At 44.7% G+C, this 20,660-nt stretch overlaps 1 protein-coding gene across 1 annotated transcript in view; it reads right to left on the reverse strand.

Annotated features, from left to right (window-relative positions):
* Window positions 1–20,660, reverse strand: part of PRKCG (protein kinase C gamma) — a 303,415-nt gene that overhangs the window by 23,970 nt on the left and 258,785 nt on the right. The window contains exons 9-14 of the mRNA XM_083162596.1: window positions 18,224–18,253; window positions 9,055–9,186; window positions 5,520–5,693; window positions 5,273–5,364; window positions 3,381–3,443; window positions 1,840–1,978 (exon numbers count right to left, since the gene is read on the reverse strand). Of these exons, the coding sequence (XP_083018722.1) occupies window positions 1,840–1,978; window positions 3,381–3,443; window positions 5,273–5,364; window positions 5,520–5,693; window positions 9,055–9,186; window positions 18,224–18,253 (630 nt within the window). The remainder of the gene's footprint in view (window positions 1–1,839; window positions 1,979–3,380; window positions 3,444–5,272; window positions 5,365–5,519; window positions 5,694–9,054; window positions 9,187–18,223; window positions 18,254–20,660) is intronic.

Raw genomic sequence — 20,660 nt, forward strand, 5'->3', positions numbered from 1 at the left:
ATTAAAATGGTCAAAGTGGATTTTTACATACAAATGATCATATATGATAATAACTTATCACAACGCAGTGTCCAATGCAGTGTCCCGCGGCCAGGGGGGGCTCAGTTGGGAGTCCCCCTCTGTGCATGCACACACGTCTATTCACGCAAGCAGAGGGGCTGGGGCTTACATAGGCCATACCTCCTAATTTTGGCAGCGCACCTGCGGCGGAGGATAATGTCCTTCCCTGGCTGGATTCAAAGTTGGGAAGTATGCAGGTGGGGCACGTGTAATATGTGCAGGGAGAGTTTGATTTGAGTGGGGTGTGTTCCAGTGGGGTAACAATGTCATTGCAGTCCAAGCGATGGGGGTGCGCATTGGGGGTTGGCCGCCTGCATGGAATTTGCTGAAAATAGCTCCCAAAAAATGTCCGCTGCCTACTGGACCTCTAGCATATCTCAGGAAAGTGCAGTGTGTACAGCGTTACCCGGAAGTGCCAGATCCCGGGAGTGCTAGTGTGCTTGTGAGCACTAAGCCCCTGGCAACAAGCAAGAAACCACTAACGACAAGCATGTAGCTAAAATTCATTTATGGGAAACGTTTTCGTCAGGCGTCCATAAAATATCTAGTTCAATTTGACATCTAAATTTTACTGCAAAAATGAAGCCGCAAAAAATGCCGTAATTAACCTGCAGAGAAAAATTACAATTTACCCAAAACTTAATATCTCTGCCCAGCTGCAGTGCAACATACTGTAGTTTTGCATGTTGCTTGCTTTTTTGCTTGAATGACAAAGATGAACCAGTCATCTCCAATCGCACCTGAGGCCGCCAATTGGAAGCAATACATTTACAAATGTATTTTCAGGAGCTTGTTAAGTTCATCATAAGATGGCCCCACATTCATCAGTAAGGATGACAATCCTTTCTGCCAGCCACTTATTCTGGTGCTAAGTTAGTTTGGATGGAGATACACAAACATTCATTTCAGAGGCAGAACTCTGGGAGGCAATGGAGTCATCTGCCGCCGGGCTCCTGCTCCCAAGGGGGCACCTCTCCTCCCCATGCAAGTTTAAATCAGTTATTTAAAAGCCAACATATTGCTTCTGTGGCTGAGTTCTGAAATATATATGTGTTCTCTATGTCTCTATCTATATTTATTCAAATAAATATATACTTTATATAAGGTTATATAGGGTTGTGTGTGTGTGTTTGGGGGGGCACCAATATATATTTTGCCTCAGGGCAACTGGAACGAACTTACGCCACTGATTCATTTACAAACTTTTTGAACCGACTTCATGGTTTTCATATAAATAATTAACAAGAGCACCCTAGGGAGATGATTTTCCTTTTGCCTTTATTTAATTGATAAAAATAGATAACTTTAGACCCTAAAAATCTAATTAAATTAAAGTCTTTCATATTTGTCTTGTCCCCCCCCCCCCCCACACACACACACACATACTCCCTCCCCCCTTTTTCCCTGTAAGGTTAAATGTTTATTGTTATTTAGGAATGATATTTAAATATTTGATCTTAGGAGAAATATAAAGTTGTCCGGTAAAGTTTCTCTATGTAATTTGCCTTATGTTCTTGACACTTAGTAATGAGGAACTTGTGTTATCTCAAAGCCATCTTATGTTGTACTTTCTAATTTGTGGAAAATGTATTTCTTAATTTGTGAAAGACAAGAAAAACATTTCTCAAAAATAAACAAACCGGATTGGTGGAGAAGAATGAGATACATTTGGTTTTAACATTGAAGAGGATATAGCGAATACATCAAATATTTGTATAATTCACACAGGCTAGTCACGCTATATATTTCTACAGACATAAAATCCAATTGTAGCAGTACCTCAGGAGCTATATAGTCAGGAGTCCCGCAGAATGTGCGAGTAGTAGAACCACTAAAGATGTTCTCTTTACACATTCCAAAATCGGTGATTTTAATGTGTCCCTCGGCGTCTAGCATGACATTGTCCAGCTTCAAGTCTCTGAATAAATAATGAGAAAATCAGTAGGAACTAAGGCAGCAGAATTATTTGCTCATTGGATGTTAACAGAACACAGCAGTATGTATGCTACAGAAAACATGATACCCTAAAAGCCATGGGCACAATAGTATATGGACTAAGCTACTGTATACAATAAATATAAATATACACACACACACACACATACAAAAAAAAAAAAAAACAACAACAGTCGATGAGCAAATGTTGTAATTTAGTGAAAGGCTAAGCGAGTTTGTTAATTATTAGTATGCACTATGCATTGTTAGCAGGTGCGCACATGAGCAGAGGTTATTCACCTTATTCAGGTCCATTCGCAGGCCCATATGTGTTTGCATGGGGGCGATGTTTTTTGAATGCTTTTCTGCACATTTGCATGCGCTGGGAGAGTGCAGCCATGGCGAGCCTTGGCGAACAAACTGTTCACTGCGTGCACGCACCCATCCATGCGGGCGGAGGGTGTAGGTGGGTGGCGGGCAGCTGACATTACTGGATGTCAGCTGCCTGCCCACTTCCCCCCTGAGCATGCACGGGGGGAAGTGGGTCGGCGAATGGATGTCTATGTGAAACATCCATTTGCATGCTGTGCGAACGAATGAACCTTGCGAATGGTGGGCCGGCGTACCACCCAGTGGCGTAACTACTGTAAGGCAGCCCCAGCTGCCACTTGGGGGAGCAAGCCACAGTGGGGTCTATGTGGGAGCCAGCACCAGCTGGACGCACTGACATGCTGCTGCCTGCCACTGCCCGCTGGCTGAGCACCTGAGGCGAGTCAGTCGCAGCGCGGGTGCGGCCATGGTAGAGATGACAAATCCCCCCACTGATTCAATTGACTGTACACAGAGCCGGCTATTGGCTACTGTGTACAGTATGGGCGGGCGGGCGGATGGGCGTTCTGGGGCGGCCTGGGATGCGTCGGAGCCAAGGGAATCAGCAGTGTCTGCTGGTTTCTCTTCCTCTATCCTGCTTCAGCTTCCACACGCTGGGGAAACACGCTGGAGAGGAGCCCGTGGGGGGGGGGGGGGACACACAAACTTTTGGCTGGGGGGAGCAAAATGTATAGTTACGCCACTGGTCCCACCATCGCAAGGTGGTATCAAGTTGACTCGCAAGGATACAAATTCTCAACTGAATCAACCAGAATAACCCCCTATGTGCCGGATGTATCAAGTTTCAAAAAGTTATAAAGCGGAAAATGATAAACCACCAGCCAATCAGCTCCTAACTGTCATGTTACAGGCTGGGTAGGAGCTGATTGGTTGGCGGTTTATCACTCTCCATTTTATCATTTTTTGAAGCTTGAGACATCTGACCCTCTTACTCTAATGCAGCTTCCACCACTCCTGTGCGCAGACATGAGAATGCAGTGGTACTTATGCTATACCTGTAGATGATTCCCTTGTTGTGGAGAAAGAAGAGTCCAATGGCAATCTCAGCAGCATAAAACCTAGATACAGATATAACATAAACAATGACCATTATTATATGTAAGGGGAACGATGCAGTATAATTAGATGTACGATATCACAGCATGTAAACACTAGCTAAAATATTGCAGTAATAATTATTGATGTATGGAATACAATGAATTTTCCGTTTATGTTGCTAGATGTATTTCTAAATGAAGGCGGCATACTAGAGATACAGTACCATCTAACTCAGGCATGCCCAACCTTGGCCCTCCAGCTGTGCCCAGCCATCATGCCTTGGCCCAGTGTTGCTATTAGGGAATTCTAAAACGATTGCAAGGCATGCTGGGATGTGTAGTTTCACAACAGCTGGAGATTCAATTTTGGACATGCCTGATTTTACTAAATAATGAACAGGGTTTCATTTAAACAAATAAATATATAAAAGACAAAAACTGCACCCTCAAACTGCCAGCACCAGCACTCATAGCTTGAACAGATGAATGTAGGTTGGGCAGGTTATACAATAACTTAAAATATACTGTATCAATGAATGACATTGTACAGTAGTTACAAGCAATGCACTTTATTAAGATTGAAGCTTGTGGCTCTTCCAGTCTCTGATCGCCAGCATTGCATCATAGTCCATGGTGCTGCCAGTGACTTAGTGTCCAGGTGATGCTGGGAGTAGGTACACTTGATCTGGGCCTAGGCTTGTTGGAGCTGTCTAGCGAGGCCTGGGACCACAAGCCCCCACCCCAAACAACCTGCGCCTTGCATTTGGGAACAGAGAGAGTGCATATGACTATTCCTTCTGCAGCAGTGAGTCCTCCCTATCACTGAGACCCAGGCCGGAAACATGAGTGCAGTGAGGGGGCACAATGGACAATGGGCACCAAGAGAGGTGGTGTGGGCACTACTTACCCCCTCCCATTTTGCCTGTTAGCAGTGCTAACTGGCAAAGTGGTCAGCAGCAGCACAGCAACCTGTGTCCTCAACTCAGCACACGCTGCTCTGTGCTGGGCTGTGGTGGTTCAGAAAGACTACTTGCCGCACTGATCGTCCACGTTCCCAGCCTCTGGCTGAGTGGCACAGGCTTCATTTCTTTATATACGCCTATGACAACTTATACTTATACTATACTAAGTGCAATGGCTCTGTTCTGTGCTTAAAAACAGATGTGAAGGCTCACCGTGGGGTGACACCAAAGTGCTGCCTCCTCCTTAGTGACAGGAGCAAGGTGCTGCACTGTACCATAGGTGTCCTACATGACTCCTATCACAGTGTAGGAGCTGGCATTGCACTCCCCAGTGGCAGCCTGCATCTCTCCTGGAGTGACAAAAACAGTGGTCTGGGCCACAAGGCCACATCCCCTACCCGAGAGGCCAAGTTCTGGTACCCGCAAGGCCACATTCTGGAACCCATCAGACTGCACCCATTTTGCCAAAGCGTATCTATGGTGCACAAACAGCATTTCTGGTGCACCAGGTTACACATAAGTTAGGGGCACCACTGTACCAAACTGACAATTTTATTGGTAGTGGTTAGTTGCTGTGGGACCCCCGCAAACCTTAATCCAGTCCTGGCCCTAAACCTTGTTACATGATACACAATATATTTTTAGGATTTCATATACAGTATGATCACAGATTCTCAAGTGTAAACTCTCTTCATAAACAGCAATGAAGCCATGATACATTCCTAGGCGGTTACGTGGAACAGTTACTTTCCTGAAATGACAACAATATGGTGGTTTTGATGGTTTACAACAACGTCTTCTATTCGTTCAATCCTAACACTTTTAAAATAGACACAATGCATGTTATAGCTTCCATAGTAGGTGCGACAGCCATGGTCAGGTACTTACATAGCATGGGGCTCTTTGAACTTGCCAACCTGCTGTATATGGTACATGAGGTCCCCACCATTCACATACTCCATAACAAAATAAAGACGGTCCTAGAATGAGAGCAGCAGTAAGTTCCCTGGTTCTACATCTCCCGAATAATGTTCTCGCTTCAGTAGAGATAGTTCTACTGAATCCTGATATAGCTCAATGGATGCTCAAACCACATGGAATTTATGATTAATAGAAGGCTATGATTGGTCCATACCACAGTCTGGAATGTAGAATGAAGCTGTGTGAGAAAGTGAGGTCGCTCGGTTAATGCCAAGACACGTTTCTCCACCATGGTGCACTCCACGTCATCATCCTGAATGATTACATCCTTCTTTAGAATTTTAATGGCATAGAGTTCGTCAGATCCACGTCTCTCAGCCAGCATGACCTGAAAGAATACAAATAGAAGAAATAGAAGACAGGCTCCCAGCGGAGCAAGTTCTTTCCAGTCGCCTGAAGGCATGTTGGTTTCTGGTGCTTCCCCCTCCCCACCCCATCTCACAGTCCAGCAGCAGGTGCGGGTGCACCATTGCTTGCTGCAGCGGAGGCAGAGTAGTTTCTTATTGCAGGTGTTAGCAGGGCTCCTGGGATAGTGCCAGATAAATACAGTATGCAGCAACTGCAGAGATCCATTGGACGAGCAGAGGTCACACTTGGATCCCACTTTTAACCACACAGGTGTTGCTGTACATGCAGGTGCCCCTTTCAGGGCTTAGAGCCTGGAGGCAGGCTTCACCATTGCCTCAGAGTTATCAGGGCATCTTAAGGTATGGGGTCACTGGGCAGCTGCCCAGGGGCCATCGATTCTAGGGGCCTTTGAGCAGAGGCATTCTGGGCTGGTGCATTTGGCACATACCAGTGAGTCTGGAGCTTATTGGGAGGCAGGTAGAGGATGCTGTGCAGCTGCTCTGTTTGTGAATGACGGAAATGCTGATTGGTGGATGGCTGAAGTTATCCACCAATCAGGGTGCTTACAGCCATTTACTGTATGGATGCATGTTTAGAGACAGTGCAGGGCTACATGCAGGTTATTCACTAGAATGGGTGGGTAGGGGCCTCAGTACATTGCTTTGTCCAGGGCCAACTGTTGGTGAGTCATCCAGCACCCCGCCCATCAAAGGGCAAGGTCATCCATCATGCAAAGTAACGGGCAGAAAGGTGATGGCAATTCAAGCGTGACCGCCAGTCCACAGTTTGTAATTTAAAAAGTATTCAGAGCAGTGCGGCGGTATTAATAATGGTAATGACACATTCTGCTTATGAGCGAGAAATGTCTATTCATTCGAGTAAAATCTATTTAAATAAAACGTAAGAATTGGCTAGTGTGATTTCAGGACTCTAAGCAAGGTCAGACCGAAGAGCGCCGGAGATATCTTGATAAGGAATCCACAATGAGACAGGCAAAACAGTCACACTGTCTCACTACCGCTGCATGATAGAATCGCATAATAAGGTATTATAGTGCCCTGCATCATCAAAATCCATGTGTGAGTCTTACTGCTGTCAAACTGCACAATGGCCTGGCAGGGGTGAAGACTGTGCATGTATAAGCTTAAAGGCTGCTCACGGGGATGTCCAGGGGGTCAAAAAGGCTCAGCTGTTAGTTGAAGGTATTAAATGTGGTAAAAATACAAGGTTTTACAAGCGCTAAGGAAAGGGGGGTGGGTGGGCACCGTAGATGTAGAGTGGAGAGAATAGATGAAGAGGCAGGTAAAATATTGGAGATGACAGTAGCAATGAAAATAAATAAAAATAAAAATGGAAATAGAAGAAAAAAATGAATACAAATAAAAATAAATAAAAATAAAATAAAATAAATTAAAAACCAATAAATCACGCGACCAAATTGATGTTTACACTCCTTATTGGAGTTGTGGAAGCTGTCCAGTTGTATAGGGAGAGCTAGGCTGGCTACCCTGCACTATGTACGTACTGCCGCAAGACGCAGGCTGAGTACCTTTCCGGCGGGACTCCGGAGGTTTTCACAAGTGACGTCGGCTTTTACCTTGCGCTTGTAGTGGCACTGGCGGGGCTTGCTCTGTGTCTCCGTCTGGGGGCTTCTGGCTTTACCCAATGCGTTTCACACAACAGTGCTTTTTCAGCAAGCACTTTGTAAATATAGTGCCTGGTCCCCAATGGCCCTGAAGATCGCAATTCTGTGTGCATTCTAAGGTGTAAAGCATTGGTTCCCAAACTGTTTTGAATCACGGCACTCTAAAGTAGTATACTGTCATTTTTTCAAGGCACCACTAGGCCAAAAAACAAACAAGGAAAAACAATTAAATTAAGTAGATTGTGTTTATCTGTCATCCTTAGGAACAGTTTTGTGGTTCAGGATCAGATTTGCTTCGGTGTGTACACATGATTGGCAGCCACCCTCACTGGTTTTGTCTGTTACATTGACCATAAATAATACAAATTGGTCCTGAAACAACCAAGGTGCCTCAGCACTCAGTTTGGGAACCACTGGTGTAAAGTGAAAGGAGGCAGAGCTGGAAAAGATGGAGGAGTGAACACTTCCAGGCATTTAGAGATTGATAAGCCACTATAATAGTGTAATTATCACGAGTCGACACAGGAGATGGACCCAGATAGTAGACCGTTAGCTAGTTCTAGGCTTACCGAGAAAAAAACAATATTCTAAACTAATGCCATGGCTAATTATTTTGTATTTAGGTATTTATAGACTATTCATTCTGCAAAATGGTAGATATAAAAATACAATTCAAGAAGACATAATCTATTGATCAATGTTGGACTGAGGCATAAATGGCCCATCAGGTACTGCAGTGGTAAGGGCCAAAGCTTAGAGGGTGTGGCCAGTCCCCAGATGGGGTGTGGTCAGACACCACGAAGGTACTTGACCATTAGAGAGGACACCAGCAGTACCAAATTATGGGGCATACATTTGGGGCGATTTCAGGGATATGTCTAACGATCTGACTAGATCACTTAGAAACAAAGCACACATCGCCCCGTGTGAATAAACACCCCCCCCCCCCCAGCGACGGTCCCGACTGCATGCAATCAAAATGTAGTCGGATCGCTAGTGTCCTCGCCAGAGAACACTGGTCCGCACAGATCGCTCAGGACACATCGCTAGTGCATCACTGTGTGCTGAGCGATCTGTGCTAAGCAGTATCCTTTATCAAGAGGTACCATGTGCAGGCCTTAAGTCTAGACTTACACAACGCTGCTCACATGGGGGTGTAGTGGGGGAGGGGGAGGGGGGATTCGTTAGATGGTAAGAGATTGCAAATCGATTTACCCCTCTCTGGTTTACTGGAGCAGAGGAGCAGGGGACTGAGAGATAGGCTACATGGAGCTGCAGGTACTGGTGACTGAGTGCACAATGCCCTTTGGCCAGTTCTTTGTTTTGTTTCTGTCCGCCCATTTTCTGCCCAGCATGCACGCATATGTAAGTGATTTGAAAGACACTTTTATATGCGTGCACCTTCAACATCTTTCAATGGTCGGTAACCATCGAAAGATGCGGGAGGTTCCCCCTGCCCTGTGAATAATTCGCAAACCCCTGCATGCGAATCGCCCTTGCGAATGGGTGGCGCCAGCCAACCATTCACAATGCGGGTTTGGTGGACTCGCAAGGCTGCAAATTCTCAGCCTTGTGAATCAACCATAATATCCCCCATAGTATAGTCAAGTTCTCTTTTACGATGCATTCTGGCTGCATTACATTATTCCTTTCACCAGAAGCAGCCGCTACAAACACCTACTGATGAGTTCCTCACCTTTCCAAAACTTCCTTTTCCAAGTACCATGAGGAAGTTGAAATCAGAGATGTGAAAACGACTGGTACCGAAGAAGCTCACACGCTTGGAATCTGTGGGGCTTGGGCTGGACACCGGACCTCTTCTCACTTTCTGCATAATACACATAAAATAAGAGAAATAATGAATCAATGCTATAGAAACTTATATGTCTGTTATTATGAGCTGTAAGAGACGCCATCATGTAGCCAGCGCTGTATAACTGTGTACTGTGTGCTGGTAACTGGCAGCAGTATATTGTGCAAACACACAGCAATCTGTCAGAATGTATATCCTTCTTTTGTAACCTTCCCGAACAAGCAAATAGAGCAGAGCAAATGCTGTTATGTGATGTTAAACGTCTACATGTGCGCCTATTGCAGGGAACGGCATGGTTTTGGTAGACAAGCTTTAGTTCTAATGTATAATATATAAATGGAAAAGATTTTGCACTTTTTGTTAAATTACTGTGAAAAGTGCAATAATAAATACACTACAACCTTCAAATATACCCCTCCACCCCTCCAACAAATATTATTTTATTTATAAGGCGCCACAAGTGTTTTGCAGCGCCGTACAAAGGAACAGTACAGGGAGACAAAACTTGGCATAACATTGAATAAATAACAAAAATAGGAGTACAAATAAAGAGCGCCACAGTTCAATACACATTACAGCTTAAATGTAAGTAGTGAGGACTTAATCAACATAATCCCCAAAGAGTATCCCCATACGATCACTCTCTAGGAGATGTGAGCACAGTGGGGTGGCGTTTGGTGGAGTGGTGGCAGGGTGTCTATTTTGTCCCAATTTTGACATTGTATATTTTGTGAACTACACTGAAACATATACAAGTAACACATATAACATACCTCCCAAACTCCCCCCCCCCCCCGGTTCCCTACGTGCACTCCGGCTCCCCACCCCACAGCTGCCCCCCCGCCACTGTGACCTGCAGGAGGGACAGTGACATAGTCTCCAATTAGCGGGAGGCACCCACAGCCCGTCAGCCACAGCCTGAATGACATGCTGTGGCATATGGGGGTGGAGCTAGGACCCACAAAGTGTGACAGGTTCAGGGTATGCGTCATTGGATGGTTATTGCATTGGTGATCAAAAGCTACATCCTCAGACAGCACTCAGATCCTCACTAATGCAGACAGGATGCATCTATCTGCTGCAAGCGCCTTCTGCTGCATTAGGATTCTAATGATACAGAACTACTCTTCCTTGTGGCTACGCAATTTCATACCATCATGAATCATGCCCTATGGTGTGAGCCTGCACTTTCTGCCTGCAATTTGAGTATACCTTTACATTACATTACAGCTTGTACCTGCTGAGACATTCATCTTACCAACATCTGACAGTATGAACGTTGCTGGCATGTTACTATGTTTGTATAAAAGTCATAACAATTTTACACTTTACACAGATTTCACAGGTAAACAGTAAGGACAGACCAAAGACATTGGACAGCAAAGTAACTGACGTAGAGTACACAATGTTTCAACAACTTTCAAGCAGCTGCCTGCTTGTCCTCTGTTCTGCTGCATGTACTGTACCTCGTTATCCCCATCCATCATATTCACCTCCCCACATACCGCTGCTGAAGCACTCACCATGCTGACACACAGCTGGACTGATGGAGTTTGTCGTTAGCTGTTACATCAGGGTTGTCTACCCTCCTGGAGTGGCCGGGAGGCTCATGAAAATAGCAGTATAGAAGTCTCCAGGACTAAGGCGTGAGCCATAGGTGCCGATTTATGTTTCTGCTGGTGGGTGCTCATGTCAAAAATTTAGAGGAGTGGCTTCATGGGGAAGGGGTGTGGCCACAAAATAATACCAATTTATATTATGGAGCACAGATGTCTCCAATATTCAAATTACGGCAACAGAGTTCCACATACATAAATGCCCCCACAGTGCAGGGACATAAATGCCCCCACAGTGCAGGTACATAAATACCCCCACAGTGCAGGTACATAAATGCCCCCACAGTGCAGGTACAAAAATACCCCCACAGTGCAGGTACATAAATACCCCCACAGTGCAGGTACAAAAATACCCCCACAGTGCAGGTACATAAATACCCCCACAGTGCAGGTACATAAATGCCCCCACAGTGCAGGTACATAAATACCCCCACAGTGCAGGTACATAAATGCGCCACAGTGCAGGGACATAAATGCCCCCACAGTGCAGGTACATAAATGCCCCCACAGTGCAGGTACATAAATGCCCCACAGTGCAGGGACATAAATGCCCCCACAGTGCAGGTACATAAATGCCCCACAGTGCAGGGACATAAATGCCCCCACAGTGCAGGTACATAAATGCCCCACAGTGCAGGGACATAAATGCCCCCACAGTGCAGGTACAAAAATACCCCCACAGTGCAGGTACATAAATACCCCCACAGTGCAGGTACATAAATGCCCCCACAGTGCAGGTACATAAATACCCCCACAGTGCAGGTACAAAAATGCCCCCACAGTGCAGGTACATAAATACCCCCACAGTGCAGGTACATAAATGCCCCCACAGTGCAGGTACATAAATACCCCCACAGTGCAGGTACATAAATGCGCCACAGTGCAGGGACATAAATGCCCCCACAGTGCAGGTACATAAATACCCCCACAGTGCAGGTACATAAATGCCCCACAGTGCAGGGACATAAATGCCCCCACAGTGCAGGTACATAAATGCCCCACAGTGCAGGGACATAAATGCCCCCACAGTGCAGGTACATAAATGCCACACAGTGCAGGGACATAAATGCCCCACAGTGCAGGGACATAAATTCCCCCACAGTGCAGGTACTCCGCAGACAGAATACACTCTTCCCGGCATACTGTTTCCCAGGTGGCAGGTCTGGTGATGTGGGTGCTGCAGCCGCAAATTAGCAAGTTAATATGGCGGCCCAGCAACAGGACTCGGCCCCGTGGGTGCTCATCAATTTCCGTGGGTGCTCGGACCCTTGAACTCCCACAGAATCGGCACCTATGGCGTGAGCTCTATGTTTTGGGAGACCTGCACATGCACAGTGTGTAGGGCTGATTCAAACATGCAAGCAGTGGTTCAAATTTGTCCCCTCTTCCGATGATGGACCACTGCGCATGCACATTGTCTGTAATGCACACGTGCAGGGCCCGGCTGCCAGCGTCTTCTGCAAATTTTTCTCATTCAGTCTGAATGACAGATGGTGGCGTTCTGGGGTGGACCCCCAGCATTTCCTGTACACATCTGTTCGCAGCCCTACACAGGGACTTGGATGGCAGGGGGGCATAAGTTCGGTGGGGCGGTGTTAATATGCTCGCCGGGCTCCGAACACATGCAGCTCAGCGAGCAGGTCTGAATCGGGCCTTCCGGCAAAAAGCCATAGTCTACTGTGCAGCCTGAGAGGAGGAGGCGCTGCATGGAGCATACACATGGGTCTTTAGGGATGGCCATTGACACATCCCCATCGATGGTTGCCATTGATGGCATTTTGAGCACAAACCATCGATGGTGATAAAGTATTCTATCATCTACCATTGATGGTTCCCGCAATCGAACAGCCGCAGAAGAACCTTTGAGTGATCTAGTTAAAGTTTGTTCTGTGCATGCGCGCACATCCCGGCGGCCGGCTGCTGTGCCTGTGTGCTCACCTGATGTGTGCATTCAATGTCACCTTTGCGCCAGTGAGGATGGACGGACGGAGGAGGCAGGGACAGGGAGGGTGCCGGGGCGGGGACAGGCGTGTAGGATTATGGATTTGGCCCCCCATACGTAGTGTGCACTCGCCCACACCATAGTCTAGCTGCCAAGAGCAGCGCCGATTGGCTGATTAGCAGTCAGGGAGAGAGTAACACAGCGGCAGTTGTAGCAGGCAGGGAGAGACGGGACAAGGGGAAGGACAGTGCAGTAAAAAAAAATTGCCATCAGATGCCGTCCATCGATGGCTGAAAATTATTCGACCATCCACGATCCATGGCCAAAACATCGAGCACTAGATCCCAACCATTGATGTTTTTAGAACATTGATAGTCGATGGCCATCCCTAGTCCTCTTCTTCCTGCAGTGGAGGCAGCCAATTTGTGGACAAAGCCTATGAAATCCATAGGAATGAGCATGTTGTGACTTACTGTATATAGGCGGGATGTATTAACATACATCGTCGCCCCTCACCACACCCCCACCATGATGCTAGCCTATATGTACTAACATATGCGGCCAGCATCATGGTGCGGTGACGTGGTGTGCGGGGGGGTCTCCACCACCTCCTGGGCTCTGCGGTGGTGTCCGGCGTCTCCTCCTCCCCCCTGCAGCCGGAAGGGGGAGGGGGGTCTGCAGCATTGGACGGATGGCGATAGAAGCCCATAGGCCCCCAAGATGGTGATACCCTGCTTTGTGAAGTCAGGGTGGACGGATCTTAGTACATTATAAAATGCGGTAAAACCCCCGAAAACGGGGGTTTACCACATTTTTCCTCTTAGTACATCCCGAACCAAAGTCTCAGTTATGTCACAAGTCCCTATTCCTAATGACTTTATAGCTTGCCTTGTTACGAAGACTGCCTCTCATGTTTTAGTAATGGGGACACTGCGGGTTTCCATGTGTCGCCCACGGAATTAACCCACAGCCTGGTAACATGTGCTTTTTAATGAGTAGGTAACTCGGATATTGTTAAAAAAAAAATGTTTTATGTAACAGATTAATGACTCGACCTTTTATTATAATGTATGAACCTGAGGCTGTGGGTTTGCAGATTTAACTAGAGATGTACTGATTGCACTACACTGAGCAGCAATTATAGGATTGCATAATAATGTATTGTGTATATATTTTATCTTCGCAGCACTGTATCTGAAATCTGTTTCCAAGCTGCAGGCTGCTAGTTTCCCTAGCAACAGAAGCGGACTTAAAGGGGGGAAAGAACAACAACCACCGATAACTCAATTTGTCCATGGAGATTAAGGTGTCCGCCTTTTTACTACTGCTGCGCTATCGGGAAGAATTTCAAAGGCTTCATATCTGAGACCCAGAAAACAGCGAGGGGAGATAAAGTTAACAAAGGCAGGAAAGTAAATTAAAAGTTGGCAGAATCTGTTTTATTGCTCTATAAGGTAATAATTTAGATGAGAAACGTTGGGTGAGATTTAATAGGATGAGAGATTCAGAAAGTGAGAGATTTTGTGAGAATTCTCCAGTTTTTTTAAAGCGGCAATCATTTGCACTTCAAAATCAAACAAATCCTTGGGGCAGCCATGACTATTTCCGGATCCTTTCTGATGCCCACAGGACCATGCATCGAATAGGAATCAGAGGTAAGTCATGTGTGATATGCAGGGCTGCCACCAGGAATTTTGGGACCTGGGACCGATTTCTAGTCCGGGCCCCGCCCCCCTTCACTTAACACCCGACTCCCCTATCCCCCATTCTGCTGTGTTGCCCGCGCTGCTCAGTGGCTGAACAAATCCCTGCTCCCGCACATCCGATTCAGGATGCTGGCGGCCAATTAATATGCGGCACCGGGTGGTGAGCCAATCAGAGCTTGCATACCGGTAGTCGCTCTGATTGGCTAATGGTATGCTAGCTCTAATTTTCTCACCTGCCACGTATTGATTGGCTGCCAGTGTCGTGATGTGAAGAAGCCTGTGCTCCGGGAGCAGGGCTTTGTTCGCCCAATGAGCACCGCAGGCAGCACAGCATAGCGGAGGAGGGTGTGGTGGGCAAAATGAGTACCCCGGCCTTTCTCCCTCTCTCTCAGAGAGGCCAAGCCCGGGACAGCTGTTCCCACAGCCTCCCCCTAATCGCGGCCCTGGTGATATGGCACCATTTATTGGCTTGAATGGTTGAAATCCTGTGAATAAGGGCCATATCATATGTATGGGCACCTTTAATCTTCTGTTGCAACTGCAACCTCTTCATTGAAGCAATAAACTGTAGCTCATTTATTTTGCTTCCAACACAGCCCAGTCAGCACGATGAGTGCTTTGTACACTGCAATTTAGATTTCCGTTTGAACAAGCCCCACCCACAACTAACGCTCTCTGCACATATGATCCAGCTGCAGTGCACATGGTTTGTCCATTAGAGAACTAATGTTCTTTGTGATCTAGTCTAAGGCCATATGCACAATGGTCGGGTTCTGCGTGTGCAAAGGACAAAACAGCGATCACCTTTGCCTGATTGACAAGCAGAGGTGTTTGAGGAGAGGGCCAGAGGTGGACTTATTTATTTTAATGTCTGTTGCCTGCCTGGGGCGCTGAGGTGGCTGGTTCCCCTAGGTCACAGGTCTTCAACCTGTGGCCCTCCAGATGTTCTGGAACTACATATCCCAGTATGCCCTGAGGGTTTTTGGCATGCTCTTATAAAAAAAAAATGTGGCAATGCATGTTGGAACATGTAGTTTCACAACATCTGGAGGGCCACAGGTTGAAGACCCATGCCCTAGGTCTTCCTCTCTTGTAAAAACTGATGAAAAAAAAGCGTTCAGTTCCTCTGCTGTTGTCTTAGCATCACTTATTATTTTACTTTTGTCATTTATTATGGGTCCAGTGTTCACTTTTTTAACCTTTTACTGTTAATATACTTTCGTAGATACAAATATTTGTGAATCCGATAAGCGCAATTATTAAAGTGGGTGCAGCTTACTCAAACATATAAAGAAGGTACACCACCTCCTAAATAGCAAACAATAGACACAAAAAGATGTTCAAAAGAATCTCAATTTCACAAAGAAGAGATTTATTTTTATAAACATAAAGCAAACAAAAATGAAGATATACTTCCAACAGGATAAATGGACTTCTTAGAATGCACAGGCTTTTTCACAAAAAACATAAAGGACTTGATCTCACCAGAAGCAGAGATTGCGGTGGGCTATGCCTCTTAGCAAAAGGTAAAAGTCCTCAGTTGTAAAGTGCTAGTGTGTCCATAAAGTGTCCTGGGGCTTCTTTAAAGTGCAAAGTGTCCTATTGCACTGTTGAAGGAAATGTGTTCCAGAAGTAGCTGCAACGCGTTTCGGAAAAACTAAAGTCTCCTTTTTCAAGCTGGATGTAGGCTACATAAGCCATCTGCGGTGGTGCCGCAGACCTTTTGCTAAGAGGCATAGCCCACCGCAATCTCTGTTTCTGGTGATATCAAGTCCTTTATGTTTTTTGTGAAAAAGCCTGTGTATTCTAAGAAGTCCATTTATCCTGTTGGAAGTATATCTTCATTTTTGTTTGCGTTATGTTTGTAAAAATAAATCTCTTCTTTGTGAAATTGAGATTCTTTTGAACATCTTTTAAAGGGGTCACGCTCAACTCTTACATTATTTTGTTTCTATTGTTAATATACTTTAAAAATGTTTGGATTATCATATAGAATTAAGTCACTTTAATATATAGCAATATCATCTGTGATATCAAGTGCAATTAAGAACTCCTAATCAGTATACAGTAGTAATCACAGAAACTAGGAAAACTGAGAATGTTACATAATATTAAATTATACATCAATTTAGGAAAAAATCATATTACTCGAGCAAGCTGGCCATCTAGTGGCAGCAGTTCTGTAGTGCACAGCCAATGATCATTGCATGGCAGTTACAGCTGCAACATTAACTAACTTTTAATTCACATTTTGAGATGTTTGGGGAAAAATTAACATACTGTAGTTCAGCAACTTGTTTTGCAGTTATTTTTATCTGTGTTTACATTTGTTGCCGGCAATAACTGTCTGAATTTCTAAAAGGAGAAATATCCAGGGTTATTGCACATGAACACACCAGCAACCCAGGATATTGGCCCTTATTCTGATCGCTTCGCTCGGACCCATGCACGGACCGAAGCAAATGTACCAAACCCCGCCTAGCGAATGGATCACCGGCAACGCCCATTCGCACGCTGAGTTCGGCCGGACGGCATGAGAACAAATGTTTTATGTGAACATCCATTCAGAAGCCTGTGGGAACCTCCCCCCTCATTCGATTGGTCAGCGAGCATCGAATGATGTCGAAAGCGATCACCCATGCATGAGTGGTCTAGACTTCGAATTCATGTCTGAGTGAAGTGATCAGAATAAGGGCCATTGTGCAGTGAAACGCACCAAGTTTAAATTAATGCAACCTGGCAATTCAACCCAGGTAGCGAGCAGTGTCAAACATTGATTCAATCCAGCCCACAGTGCAGTGTAAATGGGTATCCCGGGTCAAACTGCAATGAAATAGCTGAGAGTTGAATTGTGAATTAGGATATAACGCCCAACTTTAAAAAGATGTTCAATGAGAATCCTGCCAAACGTTAAGTGGCATGTTACTGGAACTAGGGAACCACATTTACTCGCCATGCTTTGGGCCACTTTACCATTGCCAGTCGGAGGATGCTAAACTATGAAAAAAAATCATGAAAAACACGTTGACCTTTTGACCATGTCCACCATATGCTGTCCACCTAGTGACTGTCAAACTAGACACTGTCTGTCAGCCATCTGGACACATCCTCTTTTGGGTTCCAAAATTGGACATCCTCATGGGCTTGAAAACTCCAGTTTTAATTTTACTTTGAAACCCATTTTATGTACAAATGAAACAAAACTTTAACATCAGAAACACCCAGCATTTTAACAGACCTGTGGGTTACAGACACAGTCACAGTCAAGGCAGCCATTTTGTGTACTGACCATACATGAAATCCCACTCTGCATTTTACTTGCTTTGGCTACTTCCAGGGCTGCCATCAGAAACTGTGGGGAACAAGATTGACAGAACAGGCACCCCCATTTCTTGAACCCCCAACGTACCTGGTGAGACTTGGCCGAACTACTCTACATTGCTACAAGGAAAATGTGAATTTTGTTTCAGATAAATTATTCTTGACAGGCATTAATCCTGAGGCCCCTTTGTCTCTAGGCCCGGGACTGGAGTCCCAGCAGTCACCCCCTGGTGGCAGACCTGACTACTTCTACTGTGTGTCATTGACAAATATACAACATATTGTATACAACATTTACATTTATTTTCAACATAAATACATTTCTGCAGTTTTATTGACAATTTTGCCCAAAAGGTATATGTAGGACCTCAGACAAAACACAGACAAAATCTATCTGCCGCTGTTGCAGCAACAAGACTCACATACAGGACGCAGTTTGTGTTGACAACAAAAAACATATAATTTACCTCATAAAGTTCAAGTGGGAAATTGCACGCCTGAAATAAAGAGGAAAATTAAAAGTGTGGGAATAATGAGGAAAATAAATGGAAGTCAGGAAACACAAGATAGATTGATATAGAGATGTAGATAAGGAAGAAGTAAAGTGATATATATATATATTAAAATAGTAATTCAAAGCTGTCCATGTACATGGCTATTAGTACTATATTACTTGAAGGGATTTATGTGGTTAAGTATAACCATTTTTTGGATTTATGCAATGAAGTATACCCATTGCAACTAATTTAAATTAACAGTTATTTCTACCACATCTTTTTTTTCTACAACCCACATAATGAACGAGCTGCAAACTTTGAAAGACCTGGTAATGGTTTCTGTCTCTATAGGGGTATTCAATCCCCGTCGCTACTTCAGATGGGGAAAGAGCTGCGGGAGCCTTTTCAATGTTGTCTTGCCCGACAGCATTGAAGAGGCAGAGTTTTTCCGAGAACGGCCATGAATTGTCGCGATGACGGCCAGATCTCGACAATCCATGTCCGTTTACGCAGACACACATCTATTTCGCCAATCTACAGGTGGGACATTGAATCTTGCCTGGCGATTTGCGGTCCAGCCCTTAATCTCTATAAGTCAAAGTGAAAAACCGGATATAACCAGTGATGACTCCAGATGTGGGACTGCAACAGAGTTCAAATTTCAAATAGGGGAACCACACCAACTGCCAGTGAATCAGTTTGGAATTGGAGTTTGTGGCAGTTGCTGTGCCGCCCCTATTTGGATTTTGAACTGTGCTGCCCCACCCCTGGAGCCTCCACTGGATATAACTCTGTAGGACCAGGGAGTTATAGAACTTGTGTATTTGTACTGAGATTTCAATGGGCCACAAACTGTTGACCCAATTTTGAATCTCATTTTATGTTCAATGTGAGTTTAGAAATATTTCTGTCATGCCATATTTAAGCTTATTGGATATTCCACAGCTCTAAGTGCTTTATATAGACTGTAAACCTATCAGTTACAGCTGAAATAGAGATTGTAATACGAAGATTAGGAACAAAAACTGGATAACTGTAATTTGCGGAAAGAAATGGCTTCAGGAAGTAGAACTGCAGCATTTTTAAGCAAACTCTGTTGAAGGTAAAATGTTTGTATAGTCATTTTATAGACAAGTCATAAAATCTATGCTCTAATGTTAAGAACACCCTGATGGAATTGAAGGTGCCCATACACGGTGCGACAGGGCAGTGCGATGAGATGCGTGCGCATGCACACATCCCATCGCACAACGCATAAAGTCGGTGCAGCCCATGCTTTTAGTACTAGATTGCATCGTATCTAGTACAAAAAGCACGCTGCGCTGCTGTAGCACACTGTATGCTTTTTATACTAGATGCTATGCAATCTAGTACTAAGAGCACAGAGTTCATTGCACCGTGTATCGGCGCCTTTAGGCCAATAAAAGGAAGTCCGTCATTCCTGGTACATACAGGTACCCTGAATTATAAGCCAAAGTACCTTTAGTCTCATTCATTCTGGCATGAAAAATTAATGTTCATAGTTCCAGCAAGTGTTTTGCAAGATAAAGTGGTTGTTTTTCATTAGGATTACATAGTATTGGATAATTAGCATTGCATGCCTGAATAAGAGATATGTAAGGTACATCACTATTAATCTTATCTTCTGGAATGGTATTACAGGATGAGTATCCCTTATCCGAATATCCGTTATCCAAATTATTCCGAAAACCATACATTCCAGAAAGTGAAAAAATAAAAATAAAAATTGCTAAAAACTTACTGGGGACAACTGTAACAGCATTACTGAGTACATGATATATAACTGGCACTACTGAGGACATGATATATAACTGGCACTACTGAGGACATGATATATAACTGGCACTACTGAGGACATGATATATAACTGGCACTACTGAGGACATGATATGTAACTGGCACTACTGAGGACATGATATATAACTGGCACTACTGAGGACATGATATGTAACTGGCACTACTGAGGACATGATATGTAACTGGCACTACTGAGGACATGATATGTAACTGGCACTACTGAGGACATGATATATAACTGGCACTACTGAGGACATGATATATAACTGGCACTACTGAGTACATGATATATAACTGGCACTACTGAGTACATGATATATAACTGGCACTACTGAGGACATGATATGTAACTGGCACTACTGAGGACATGATATATAACTGGCACTATATATGTGCAAGAAAATGATTGCTTGGCATTCAAATTCAGTGCCTGAGATACTGTAGGACAAAAGTTTTGTTTCATGTTTTGAAACCTTGTTTTTTGAACAAATAAAATATATTTGTGTGTATTTCATGTGTTTGGTGTATTTATACAACATAAATGCAAGATACCTCAAGATATGTACATCATTGAAATATTAAAATATTC

Source organism: Crinia signifera, chromosome 19, assembly GCF_055691185.1.
Source record: "Crinia signifera chromosome 19, ASM5569118v1, whole genome shotgun sequence".
Lineage (NCBI taxonomy): Eukaryota > Metazoa > Chordata > Amphibia > Anura > Myobatrachidae > Crinia > Crinia signifera.